Source organism: Eleutherodactylus coqui, chromosome 4 (genome assembly GCF_035609145.1).
Source record: "Eleutherodactylus coqui strain aEleCoq1 chromosome 4, aEleCoq1.hap1, whole genome shotgun sequence".
Taxonomy (NCBI): Eukaryota; Metazoa; Chordata; class Amphibia; order Anura; family Eleutherodactylidae; genus Eleutherodactylus; species Eleutherodactylus coqui.
The window spans coordinates 110,416,848-110,431,717 of NC_089840.1; the positions used below are offsets into that span (position 1 = coordinate 110,416,848).

The following is a 14,870-nucleotide window of genomic DNA, read 5'->3' on the forward strand; positions in this document are numbered from 1 at the left end:
ATGTTGCTATATACAGGGTGTGGACAAAAACTTGGAAACACCATACGAATTGCATGGGATTTTAACCATTATCACTGAGCTTCATTTTTGAACCCTGCTTGGCTGAGCGCTTTCCCAACAAATTTGTGTTTACTTCACCTCTTGCCCTGCTCTGGGTGGTTTTGTCATACTACCTCAACTTAATTTGCATGGGTTTACAAATTACATTTCAATAAGACAGGTAGAGACTGATATATTTAAGGCATGCATTCTGTACGGTGTTTCCATATTTTTGTCCACCCTTTTTACATCAGAGGATTTTCAAGGGAAAATTTTGCATTTCTTTGAGTGCGCTGCTTGCTATGCAGTAGCAGGAAATCTGATTTTGACAAGGGTTTAGCAACGACCTGACAAGTTTTTCTTTTTTCCCCTTTCTCTTTATGAATTAGATCGCTTCATGGTCCTCTAAAAGTTATAAAGTGCTCTTTTTAGGAATGAGCAGGGCTCATAAATTTTTCCTAGTATAAGATGGTTCTTTTGCGGCAAAATTGTCACCAATACACCATAGAATTTGCATATGGCAAAAAGAATTTGTAGCCTTGTCACCATTTATGAATAGTCCCACAAATACTTTTCCATGCTGTAACTTTAAAGGGAGTCTGTCAATTGGAACACACTGTCCATACGTACAGCAGGCATGATGTTATAGAGCAGGAGGAGCCGAGCAGATTGATATAGTTTTACGGGGAAAGATTCAGTAGAACTTGTATTTTATATTTATATCTCTGCTCATTCTGAGCTGAACAGTCCAATGGGCGGAGCCATCAGTGACTGACAGCTATCTGTCTATAACTGTACATACAGGGGCAACTGTCACTCACTGATGGGATCCTGGGATTAGGAGCCGCGGGTGCAATTGCCTCGCGGGCAATCCGCCCCATATGAAGCCAACATAAAAGGTATAAAGATTGGTATGAGCTTTCGGTTACTATATAAAGAGTATAGTATAAACAGGAGCGCTATCAGTAATCTTTATATGGCACTAATTTATTCCCCACCACTTTATAAATCAGAGGGTACATGAACAGGCAAAATCAGGCATAAGAGATACAACCTAATCAATAATTCAAACCATAGGAACGAGGGCCCTGCTCTCATGAGATTATAGTCTGAGGAAACGGGAGAGACAAATGTTAAAAAAAGTGCTTGTTTTGTATAACAGTACAGCCGTCTTTTGTACCAAACAGTGACATAAAGTGGCATGAGCCATTTGCCAGCCATTATGTCTGTAGTGCATGGAGGGGGGAGGGGGGGGGGTAGTGTTGGCTGAAGGAATCTGGTACTGAGGAATAATGTAGGAGAGACGTTACATTAAGCCTGATTATCTTTTGAGCGATAATAGTTGTGTGCCTTTACAGCGCAAGGTGATCGCTCAAACATTGAGCCATCACCTTGCAGTCGGAGTGGGGTATGCAGAAGACAAGCGGGGCAGCTTGTCTTTTGCATCCAGCTGTTCTTGGCTCGGAGCACCCGGCTGCAATCTGGAATGTTGAAGATGGATCATTAATAGAAAAAAAAAATTGCCCAAAGTTCCTGGAGACCCCTTTAAAATATACAGATTATCCTGAGTTCTTTCATGCATTTCCGATAATGAATTGCTGTGCATGCCGTTCCCTTATGTAGAAAAGTGTCTTGGTTTTCTTTTGAGTGTTGAGCGAAAATACAAGAAACTTTGGAGAAAAAAAAAAAATCCAGAAAAACTTGGAAATTGAGATTTTAATTTTAGGCCATATTTCCCAGCTCTATTCTCAATGGGGAGCATTGAAATGACCTTGTGTATACTCCTTTTCCTCCCCATGAGATAATAGTATTTTGTAGTTATTGCTTGTTTCCACAAATTGCTGTATTACATCTTGGTTATCTGGACACGAGCTGTGCCATCGCCAGCAGGTAACGGCTGTAATAAAATCCGGCATCTAAACTCCTTAGACTCTGCAGACAACAGCAGCTAGGAACTTGGAGTACCTGTAGTTTCACGCTGGAGTGCTCCTGCTCTATCAGCCGTTTTCAGATCCTCCGGCAGGTGAAGACTTCCCTGTATAGCATTTATATAGTGCTATATGGGGAGGACTTGAGGTGCTGGCTGAGCATGAGCACAGCAGTGTGAAAGTGCAGGTACTCTTTAAGGAGTTTGTCAAAAGGGGCGCTCGTTGTCACCTCATTTGTGATGTGTTTTTTTTGTTTAGTTTTTTTTTTTTTTTCCAATTCCGACGAGGTGATAGCTAGGCACCCAAAGGCCCATTTAGACAATGATTATCACTCAAAAGACCTCTTTTGAGCGATAATCGTTGTGTGCATTTACACGGCAAAAATTCGCTCCAACGGGAGTTTGAGTGACAGTTTTGAGCATTCGTTTTGCATAAGTGTATAAATGAAGGCTCATGCTGTATGCAGAAGACAAGCAGGACCGCTATCTTCTGCATACAGCTGTTGTCTTCTCGGAGTGCTCAGCTGGTAACAGCTGAGCGGGCTAAGCAGAACACAGCTGCAGCGCTGTCTTCATACTCCGGCTATGTTTTTTCTGAGCGGGATACCAGCTGAAACAATAGTCAGTGGTATCTTGCTGAGGACTTGGCAAGCGGCACTGATAAGGCTCATTGTTCTCTTTCAGCACGCTGAAAGACAACGATGAATGACTCGTTAACGAAAAACTGCACAATGTCCGTGCAGTTAGACCCAACGATTCTCACTTAAAAGATGGCTTTGAGTGAGAATCGTTGGGTCTAAATGGGCCTTAACAAAGGCTGCAGACCTGTTATGTGGATGCATCTTGGGATGCCTGTCAGGGCAACACTGACGGGCATAAAATATTGCAAGGGCGTTCCCTAGCGGCGTTTTTTTTTTTTTTTTTTAAAGAACACAAAAGCAAAGTCTGTGGGTGAAAATGGTGAAATAAGTTGTAGTTCCTCACTGGTACAAGTCCTCTGCTCCTGTTCTCCTCGCCTGGTGGTGTTTTACAAGTGCCAGTAGTGACATTCCTTCTACACATCTGACAGCTGCAGCCACTCTCTGTATACCCCGTTGAGGCCGGTGATTTGGCTGCACTGTTCACAGGTCACTGCAGCTTGTAGAGCCCAGTAGGGATCAGGAGTTAGTATGTACAGCTTTTTGTTATTTTTGATCCTTTGCTCTTATATAGAATTTTTTTTAAATTTATCTCATAATCTAAAAATAGTTGTCAGGTCAGTCACTTTTGGATATAATCTGTTGGTACATAAGTACCATTTCCATCTTCAAAATACCAATATTTTATAATGCATTAACATTCTATACATGAGCCATTTATAAAGGAGTAGGATATTTGGCTTACCAGGTCCATAACCCTGCGCAAAACGTAGGCAATAATGTACAAACTGTGTGCTGAACTTAATGAATGTGCCTATATTAGTACAACCAAGAAAAAAGGCCTATAAAATGCAGCAGGATGGAGTACAAAAAGATAATGTAGCAATATTTTAAAAATACAAGAAAAAAGTGACCGTGAGTAAAAAAAAAACAACATATCGATGTAAAGAATACTCACCCAGCAGCAGCGGATGGAGAATGGGAGCAGAAGGCAAAAAGAAGCACGTATGAGCCGCAGCCACTCCGGCCGGTAGCGGCTGCATACGCAGATACTGCGGGCTGAGGGTAACGTCACCTAGCCTCACTATGAAAGCTGGCAAAGCACCAACACCTATCGAAACCTAAACACTGGTCTTTTCCTTAGGGAAAAGTGACGTCACCCCCAGCACGCAGTATGTGTATACAGCCGCTACCGGCCGGAGTGGCTGCGGCTCACACGTGTGCTCTGTGCTCTGCTCAACTTCTGATTATTGCCATCTCCCATTCTCCATCCGCTGCTGCTGGGTGACTGTTCTTTACATCGATATGTTGTTTTTTACTTTCACTGTCACTTTTTTCTTAACATTGCTTCATTGCCTATTTATACGCCATCCTGTTGCATTTTATATGCCTTTTTTCCTGGTTGTGCTAATATATAGGCACATTCATCAAGTTCAGCGCACCGTTTGTACGTTATTGCTTTGGCATTCTATTCTTGTAGGCTGGGGTAGTGGCCTCCTTACGGTTGCAGCTACTTGCTATGTACGTCTTGCGCGGGGTTATACACACATCTCTGCAAAAGTTATAAAGCAAAAACACATTTGGTGTTTCCTTCTGACCACGGAGATCCGTTCTGTAGCATTCCTAATACACAGTTCTTGGGCTGATGTCCATTCCAGGGGCAGTGATGTAAAACAGGATTACATTTTTGTCACGCACTTCAACAATTGGCTGCCCTTCTCTGTGTATGTGTGGTGGGCTACTTCCACGTAACGCTTACAGGTGACTGGGGCAGTCATTGTAAGGGGGCTCTTTAGTTCGCCCTCTTACCAATGTTTATAGAGATTGAATAGTTGTGTGCTTGATTTCTGCACAAATACTGTATACATCGTCTCTGAACTCTTCCTTTGCAATATCTTAAAGGCAACCTGTCACCAGAATTTTGCACCTCAAACTGGTAACACAGCGTTTTATAGTCACATTTAAATCACCCCAGATATATGTTGATATATAATGCCTGTCAGCCTAAAAAATGTAATTCCTAATCTTGCGCCCAGTATGCAAATGCCGTTTCACTGACCTGCCATTGTGTTTGTATGCATAGCTTTAGTAAATGTAGCAAAACGGTTACCTACAACTCCCAGCATGCATAGAGCTTGTTTACCAGCCAGCACTGTAGCTCTGCCCTGAGCTCACAGGGGTATTAGTGTATCTTGACGCCACTGAAAGCTAGGGGTTTGACAGGAGGAAAGCCCCTCTCACACCCCCAGCTCCCGATAGGGTCAAGTGTGGAAAGTCCTAGCAGCACATTGTGCATTGCTTGTAGCCGGCCCTGCTGGCTTAGGGTGATGGTTCCTTTTGCTGTTGGCCTTACATTATTAGCTGTAAATCCTGGCAGTTTACAGGTAATAATGTACGGCTAATAATAAAAGGAACCCTGACTGTAAGCCAGCAGGCCCGGCTGCAAGCAATGGAGACGCTGCTGATGTCACTCACTGCTCAGTCCTGCACTCCTTCTGTGCCCTGGCTCCCGCCACAGCGGAGGATGGGTCCTCAGTCCTGTCTGCCGGAGCTGTATTCGGTCTGGTCTGGCGGCTGCCTGCTCCCTGCAGCTCTGAGGTCCGTGACTGCCGGGCCCCCCGCGCACACTTCCTGCCGAAGTGCGGGCGGCTGTGTGGCACCCCAGGACTGCTGCAGTAGTGTTCTGGCGGCGGGTAAGACTGTTTTGTCTGGCTGCCGCTGATGTCCCCCTGTTGAGGGCGCTGAACAGCACATTTCATGTGTTGGAAGGGGGCCGCGATTCCTCTGCTGCCAACTGCACCCCTGCCGCTGTAGCTTCCCTGCTGAGGCCGGTGAGCTGCAGAGGACATGTGGGGAGGGGGGCATGCTTCCCTCTGCTGTCGGCCCAAATGTTAACATTTAATCAGGGTGGGGGGGGAAGGGGGACTCTGCTGTCAGCCGGCCACCGGGGAAAAGACTTGAAGCCCCGGCTGCGTGCCTGCAGAATGGGCTGATGAATGCTGCTCCTAATGACCCTTTGCTTGGTGGGCTGCCAGGACCTACAGGGCAAGCACATGTGCAGCCAATCACGTTCAGGGGGCGTCACCCACCCCTGTCAATCTTTGCTCAACCAGGACTTCCTAGTGGCTTCAAGATACACTAATATCGCTCATAAGCCCTACAACTTACCAACACCAATCTCCCTCTCACTTAGTGCCATAGAGACTCTGCTGAATCAGGCCAACCTGCCTTCTGACACTCTGAACTGCACATAAGCAATCCAGTGCAGTGCTCCCACTTCTGTCCTCCCATCCTCCCATCATGCACTGCTCACGGGATGTTGCAGGCTATACACAGTGGAGGATGTAGCAAATGCAGACATGTCAGAGGAAGTGGAGGTATTTTTCAGACGGAGGGTCACGTGACCTACATACAATAATGAAGAACGTAGCTAGGCCGGGTACAGTGAACCTATTACAGAATGACTGATGTACATTAGATTTTAAAATGTTAATTTGCCCAGAATACTACTTTAATGATTGCAGCGGACGACCAGCAACATGGAGAAACAGTTCTATTTTACTGCTTTTCTAAGCTTCAGTTATTAGTTTGGTTTCCTTCCAACTGCTTTCCATTTAACCCCTTAAGGACCAAGCTGTTTTGTACCTTAAGGACCAGACACTTTTTAGGGATTTTACCCATGTGGCGGTTTTTACTGCTCCATTTTTTTTCCTTTAGCTACCAAAATAATTTTTGCAGGTTTTTTTTTCCCGTGACATATAGGACTATTTTTTAAATATCTTTTTCACTGACTTTTTTCCCCGTTTTTTTTTAGTTTTATTGGGGGTAAAATGCTAAAACAAATGATTTTTTTAACATTTATAGTTTTTTAAAAATTATTTTTATATTTACACTAAAATAAAGTATGGATATGGGTTCCTCTATTTATTTCGGACGTTTTGATATATAGTATGTACGGTTTTGGTTTACAGGGTGCATACGGCGACGGTTTTTGTTGGCGTCTGCTTTGTGTTATTCTTTCTTATGTATATATTGTTGTTTTATTTTGTTTTGTTTTACTTATGTATGTAATTGTGTTTTTTACTATCTGTGTCCCCCATGACGTCATATAGGACCTCTGGGGGACATTCACTTTTTTTTTAATTACTTTATTTGACACTTTCCCACTATAACAGGGGTGTCCATAGGAGCCCTAATTATAGGGGTAAGCAACCCCTGTGGTGACATTAGTCACCTGCAGAGCTGCCAGGGTCCAAGTCTGACTCTCCAGCTCTGCATAGCAGGGAATCCCAGGAGGTCACATAACCCCCCCCCCCCCCCCCCCCCCCCCCCCCCCCCCCAGGTTCCTGTAGTGAAAATGGAAAGTGCACGGAAGGCAGAAGCAGTGGTGAGCAGCTTATTTTATGACATTCAAAGCAGTTATTTATTTTTGTCAATAATTTAACAATCTCTTTAGCCCCTTAGTGAGGAAGCCTGTTTGCACCCTAGTGATATCCCAGTGATTCTGATATTTTTTCAGCACATATTGTACTTCATCTAGGCAGCCTGCAGACAGCCGGGTCGGATCCCGACCCGAGCCCCTGCAGAGACCAGCGCGGCACTCACCTGCTCCTGTGGCCCCGGATCTTTCATGCGCCGGCTGCCGGCGGATGCGCAGACCGGAGCCGGCGGCCGGGGAGTGACATTTCTGTGCGGGGCTCTGATTGTAATGCAGGCGTGTACGGGCAGAAATTCTGCGGAAATTCCCACAGCGGAATTTCCGCCTGTGTGCAGGGGGCCTTCAGTGGTAAAAATAGACCGATAGAATTTGTGTATATTTATTAAGTAGCAAAATTTGGGAATTTTTTTTCTTCACATTTTCAACTGTCATATCTCAAAGGTGTGCAAATATACTGCACAATTTTTTTTTTTGCTAAGATATGTTTTAATCTGTTTACTTTTGGCGTACATTTGAAAAACTTTTTTTAAATTTAACATTACTTATCAACATTTTGAGGAACACTTTGTTTTCCTACAGCAAGCCAAGATTGCAAAGGGTCATAGGTGTCAGAATGATGCCCCCACAAATGACCCCATTTTAAAAACTACACCCCTTAATATATTCACTGAGGGCTGTCAGGAGTATTTTGACCCCCACAGCTTTTTTTTCAGGAATTAATGCAATTTAGAGAATAAAACATAAAACTTTTATTTTTTTGCAAATGTCATTTCAAAGACACATTTTTTTTTCCTGTAGTGCACATGAAAATGAGAATTTACACCCCAAATGGCTACCCCCGTATGTCATGTGTTTAGAAACCGAGGCCTGAACTGAAAGGAGCAGCTGGTGGCTTTCAGATCAGACATTTTGCTTGAAGGTCATTTGGGCCCCATTGCCCACTTGTAGAGCCCTTGAGTGACCAAAGCAAGAACCACCACAAATGACCCCATTTTGAAAACTAGACCCCTTAACAAATTCATCTAGGTGTGTACTGCGTGTTTTTTCCCCACTGTTTTTGAATGAATCTAAGCAAAGCAGAAGGAAAAAATTACGTTTTTCCTTTTTTTGGCAATTGCATCATTTTAAAAAAGTGTATTTTGTACAGCACACATAAAAATGGAGACTTTCACCCCAAAATAGATACCCTGTTTGTCCCTTGACTCTTGTTCAGAAATATACCCATTGTGACCCTAATCTTCTGTCTGGCTGCACAACGGGGCCAAAGCTGAAAGGAGCGTTGAAGTTCAAACTGTTTTTTACTTTTACTTGATCGCCGTTATCCTTTGGATAATGATGATCACATGACCAGGGATCGCTCACCGCTGCCCTCAGTCACTGCTCCAGGCTCTCGGCTACCTCTAGGAGCAAGGAGACTTTAAATTTCCTGGACACTCACCTGCTTCTGCGCTTGTGATCGTCATTTTGCTGACGTGTGCATGCGCCGTAGTTGGGTTAAAGGTCAACGGATAAAGATTCTGTTGGGGGACATCGCGGGAGGCCTTATGCCTCCTGCACACGGGCAGGTTGGACCCCGCATGCGGGATTCTCGCAGCAGAGTTTGACTCGGTGCCCACAGAGTACCTGTCCTGCGGCTTCTGCACACGCTGCGGATCTTCCAGCTGGCATTTCGTCACTTATGCACAGTAGCCGTCGGCGCTGGGGAGATGACATGGATCCTGCGAAACTTCGCAGTGCTCAGTACGGAAGTGCCGTGGGACGGACGGCTTCCATTGACTTCAATGGAAGCCGGCCATGCATAACCTGCACAAAATCGCAGCATGCTTAGATTTGTTCTCTGCGAGCGGAAAATCGCAATCTATTTCCAGTTGTGGAGATGAAAGTGTTTTGCCATTGAATACTATGGGCTGTATTTGCTGCGGAGTCCGGAGGCGAATTCCCGCCACGGAAATGCACCCGTGTGCAGGAGGCCTTAGGCAAGTAATTTCACCTCCCCACATGGTTCAGATACGTGATAGGAGGTGAAATTTTAACTTTGTTTTACTTCTACGTGATCACCGTTATCCATTGAATCCACGTGACCAGGGAACGCGAACAGCGGCACCCAATGAAATCTCCAGGCTCTTGGCTATGGTAATTTTAATCCTTCCTCACGGATATGATCTGTAAGGGGAGATGAAACATAAGCTTTTTAAACTTTACACTTTTTTTTAAACTTTTTTTTTTTTTACTTTATCAACGTTATCGATTGGATAACAGTGATCACGTCACCAGAAACTGCATACAGGGGTCCCTGGTTACATCTCTCTGCTCCTGGCTACACATGGTAGCCAGGAGCAAAGGAATTTTAAGTTTACCGGGGCGCGAGCCCCTCTGCTCACGCCCGATGTATGATGTCGAGCGTGCATGCGCAGAAGGGGGACTTCATCCCCCAGAAGACCGGGACATCGCGGAGGATCGGGGTGAGTATTGTCACCTCCCCTCATGGATCCGATCCACAAGGGTAGGTAAAACTTTAACTTTTTTTTAAACTTTTCACTATCCATTGGACATCTCCTGGTTCCCGGCTACTTTCAGTAGCCAGGAACCAGGCGATTTTGAATGTCCCGCACCGAGCTCCTATCCTGCGCATGTGCTGCCATTTTTCCTCTGGCACGCATGTGCAGAAAACGGCAGACCGTCTGTTCCGGACCAGATCATCGCTGGACATCATTGGAGGAGGGGAGGTGAGTAGTTTCAGAGCCCCTCATGGATTTTATTTACTTTATTGCGATCGGCGCTATCTATTGGATAGCGCCGATAGCATTTCCAGGGGAAGCTCCCCACAGCCCCTCATGACAGCTACATGCTGTCAGCTACCCCTGGGCACTGACAGCATGGAGCTGTCATGTCCTCAGCCAATGGGGCTTTAATCCAAAAAAGATGCATGTTTTTATGTCCTCTAGGATTAAAGCCCACTTAGGACGTAAAAAGGCAATGGGGCCATCACTTAAGGGGTTAAGCATAGCAGCAAGGAGGGAGAGGAGAAAGTACGTGGTGGATCAAAGTCTAGAAAAGTAAGTGTTCAGGGATGGCAGATTAAACAGCAGTTACCAACCAATGGCTTGCAACCTCCTGTATGGCTCATCATAAAAGACATGCATTATGGCAATATAAATTGGCTGGTATGACATTCACATTAAAAATATTACACACCTCCTATACCCAAGACATTGCCAATTTTGTTCTATACCTTCGTTAAGAAATATCAGTCAGCAAAATTAGAAGGTATGGAGACTGCAGGCTAAAGGGCCATTTATACGCAAAGACAATCTTTCAAATGATTGAAAGAGTGACAGTTTTAAGGCTGGTTTACACTGGCCAATGATTGCTCAAACGACAGTTTGAGTGACAGCTTTGAGCATTCATTTTGCATAAAGTATTAAGTAGCTACTCAGCTACTTAAGTACCAATTAAATGTACAAATGAAGCCTTCCCTGAACGCCTTTAATAGCCTGAGGCTATTATCTGCGCTCAGATCCTTTTGTTCTCCACGGGAAACAATGCTATCAGCACTACCCCATCGAGAACTTTTGAGAAAAGTGAACAATGGTTTTTAGTTTAGCTTGATTTTAACGATCAGCTAACAGTGCCCGAAAAACAGAAGATGGGCGCACATTTACACGCACCAATTATTGCTAAAACGATCACAGATTAGTGATTTTTTTTTTTTTTTTTTAAAAGCGATTATCGGCTGGTGTAAACGGGCCTTTAGCGATCACTTTGCATATCCTGTTAATGCACACTAATGTCCATTAGCAGTTTATTACCTTCATTTGCGTATAAATGAGCCTCCTGCTGCTGTTTGCAAATCCCAGCATGTGGTTTGGACTTTGACCTCAGCTGCATTGTCTTCACATGGGCTGCCAGCTGAGTACAATGTAATCAGCTGCTACCATGCAGAACACAGTGGGTGGTCCCTGCTATCTCTCTCTGGCTGAAAACTCGCCTAAAAATCATTGTTCAGCTGAAGAGTGAAAGATGGAAGCGTTTACACACAACGATGATCGCTCAAAAGCCATTGTTTGAACAAAGTTTGAGCGATAACCGTTGCGTGTAAATGGGGCTTAAAGTTTAGGGGTTATCTAGTTAAAAAGTATCTGGCTTATTCTCAGGATAGATCATCAAGAGTAGATCAATAGTCTTCCATTGCAAAGGTGCCTGTAGCCTTTTAACCCTTTCCTGCTATAGGACGTACAGTTGCGTCCTGCTGGATTGAAGTATGTATGAAGAGAGATTGTTGCGGGGTGACCTCTCTTCATGCAAAGCGGTGCCGACTGTTTATTACAGCTGACTCCCTTGGTCAATAGCTGCAATCGGCTGCTTGGCATGATTAACCCTTTAAATGCCCCCCCCCCCCCCCTGATCCCATAGAATTAAAGTTATTATATCACTTTTGTTGCAGTTTGCGCGCCGTAGGGACAAGACGCATCAAAAGATGGCGGAATGTTTTTATTTATTTATTTAGTTTATTTTTTTTTCATTTTACTCTACGTAGAACTTTTTAAATGTTTTTCAGTACATTATATGGTACATTAACTAGTACCATTGAAAACTACAACTTGTCCTGCAAAAAACAAGCCCGCATACAGCTACAGCGATGGATAAATAAAGGAGTTACAATTTTTTAAAAGGAGGGAGGAAAAAATGTAAATGAAAAGGGAGGGGAGGGGGGGGGGGGGCTGTGTCTTTAAGGGGTTAAACTAATGTATTGAACATAGTACATCTTGTTGTAAAACATGCTTGTCATTTACACTTGTTTTATTTTCCCAGCATTATCTGCATACCAGAGGTACTACAGTTTACAATCAGACTACTGGAAGGTGAGTTGGACTTTATTTATTAATCTTGCATCAAAATCTGTTTTGCAGATGTATTAGAAATACTGCAATGCACTTTTCAACATGTTTTACTATTCCAATGTAACGACCTTGTGTTTCACTGGATGTAGTTGAAGAGCTCTTCATACAATTTTCAATAACCTTGTGATGCTGTTGGATAATTCCATCTGGATGCATTGCAGTACAGAGGGTCTATTGGGTTTTCATAAGAAGCATGCTGCAATTTTCAATGGCTTTCCATTCATTAGGCAGCTGTGTTGGATAAGATACAGTTTATATATTGTGTTAAAGTCTGGCCATTGCTTGGAGTGCTACCTTTATAAAGTTATCCTGGCTGTTATCCATACATATGCACTTAATGCCTATGTATATAGTAGTAAACCGATAAAACTATTGTGGTCTTTTTATCCTTGTAGATCCAGGCAGTGGCACCCTTCTCCATACTCCATAGTGATCAGCTTGTTTACGTGAGCATAAGATGGTTGTCTGTGCATCTTGTGTGAACAAGAGATGTGCAGCCAACCATTGACAGCTCAATGTGTAGTAATGATCATAATAAAGGGATTTTGTCATTTGGCGGAAAAAAAAAATCAATACTTACTAGAGATGAGCGAACGTACTCGGTAAGGGCGATTTCGCAATCGAGCACCGCGATTTTCGAGTACTGAAGTACTCGGGTGAGCGGGGGGGTTGCCGCGGGGAGTGGGGGGGAGTGGGGGGGAGAGAGAGGGCTCCCCCCTGTTCCCTGCTGATACCCCCCCACTCCCCTCTGCAACCCCCGCCCCACAGCGCACCCGAGTACTTTTCACCCGAGTAGTGAAGTACTCGAAAATCGCGGTGCTCGATTGTGAAATCGCCCTTACCGAGTACATTCGGTCATCTCTAATACTTACCTATTCCTCCCCAGGAAGTCGTTTTAACGCATCTTCTCTTCGCCAATCTTCTCCTGGCTCCTCTAGTCCCCCGAGTCACCTCACACCCAGCTGTCCGGATCCTCTTCCTCCTGTTTTGGAGCGTCTATTTTCAGCATTCACTAGTGACGTAGCATTCACTGCCTAGCAGGGGATGCCGGGCTATTGCTAAGACTGTGCATGCTGTCTCGCCATGAGTGTTCAGTCTCTGCAATAGCTTGGCATTCCCTGCGAGATGGTGAACACTACGTCACTAGTGATGTAGCCTACATTGACCTTCAGGAAGGAGAATGCCGGCAATGGACGCTTTGTCACAGGAAAAAGCTGAATCGGACGGCTGAAGGTGAAGTGACCTAGGGAACTGCAGGAGCCAGGAGAATATGCGTTAAGACGACTGATGGGGGAAGAATAGGTAAGTATTAACTTTATTTTTTTTAACGGACAAAACCCCTTTTAATGATCGTCCGTCCTTGGATCTGAATGGGCATACCTAAATGATTGGCAGACGAGCATTGATTATTCCATGTAAAAGGATCGTTCAGATCAAATCTGAATTGGCAGTCTTGTGTGGTCTGATGAACGAAATAACCCCCAACTAAGATTTCACACTGTTGTCTTAAAGGAAGTCTGTCATCTTGAACACACTGTCCAAACTGCAGGCAGTAAGTTATAGAGCAGGAGGAACCGAGCAGACTAATATATAGTTTTATGGGGAAAGGGTCAATAAAACGTGTATTTTATTCATTTAGATCTATGCTCATTCTCAGCTGAACAGTCTAATGGGCGGAGCCATCAGTGAGTGACACTCCTGTATGTACAGTCATGCACAGCTGCCAATCACTGATGGCTCCGCCCATTGGACTGTTCAGCTCAGAATGAGCAACCGCTTAAATGAAAAATCTGAAGTTACACAGAATCTTTCCCCATTAAACCATATATCAGTCTGCTCGGCTCCTCCTGCTCTATAACATCCTGCCTGCTGTTTGGACTGCACGTTTGAGTGGTCGGACTCCCTTTAAATGAGTGTTAATCTTTTAAAAATCCTGTTCCTAGTGTATACAGATAATAAAGAATCCTCTCCTGTCCAGCGCTGCATCCTTGGATCTCTGCTATGACTGTTGGCATCCAGCAGCACTTTGTGTATGGGAGGTGTCAGGCTGCTGCAGCCAGTAACAGTGCTCCCACGCGTCACCTTACACAGGCAGGGCAGCATGGCAGAGGATGCAGTGTGGAAGCCAGGAGAGGACATTATAGTTATACATTTGGAGTGTGGATTTTTTTTTTTGTTGCCCTTTTATTTTAACCCCGATGACCCATTCAAACAAGAAGGCATTCTCTCTTCTTTCACAAATTGAAGTGTTCCTCATTTTGGCATAATGAATGGACCCTGAAAATCCTTACATTTTACCCCTGTAACACTTTTTGTTTACCAGAGTTGCGAGTATAGCAAATAACCTGCCTATATGTACAGTGCCGTGGATGTCTGCATATTCCCGTTATAACAGATGCGTTCTTGCCATGGGTTTTTAAAGTTGTTTGTTTTACAAGCTTACCAGTTTGCAATTAAAGCTTGAATTTCTAAGTGTCCAACAGCTTTAAAATGTCCTTTTTTTGTGGTGTCTGGGTAATACATTGGTCTGCGTTGCTGGTCTCGAGTGGGTTAAAGCAATTAGTTTTAATGATATGCTTTAATGAGTTAAACAGTGCGCTGTTTGTAAATGTACCTAATATCCCAGACATTTACTGATTAGAGTTGAATTCAGTTTGATTTACCATTGTTGACTGGAGTGCGTGCACTTGAAAACATAATGCTAGAAAATCAGATTTTGGAGTCTGTAAAATAGCAGAGCAGTGAATGCCACATGAGCTTTAGCTGAAAAGGCAATCATCTCTCTTGATTACTAGTGTTGATTATTTACAGTGTGAATCACATACCAATTACTTCACTCACACTCCTTTACTGTCACCTTGCTAGCAGATGACACATGTTCCATGGACTAAGTGGTCCACTTTTACTTTTACTTTTTTTTAAATGAT

General features: G+C 44.0%; 1 protein-coding gene across 6 annotated transcripts in view; it reads left to right on the top strand.

Annotated features, from left to right (window-relative positions):
• Positions 1-14,870, top strand: part of KDM6A (lysine demethylase 6A) — a 127,791-nt gene that overhangs the window by 32,440 nt on the left and 80,481 nt on the right. For all 6 annotated transcript variants that reach the window (XM_066599985.1, XM_066599986.1, XM_066599990.1 and 3 more), the window contains exon 4: positions 11,855-11,904. In XM_066599985.1, the coding sequence (XP_066456082.1) occupies positions 11,855-11,904 (50 nt within the window). The remainder of the gene's footprint in view (positions 1-11,854; positions 11,905-14,870) is intronic.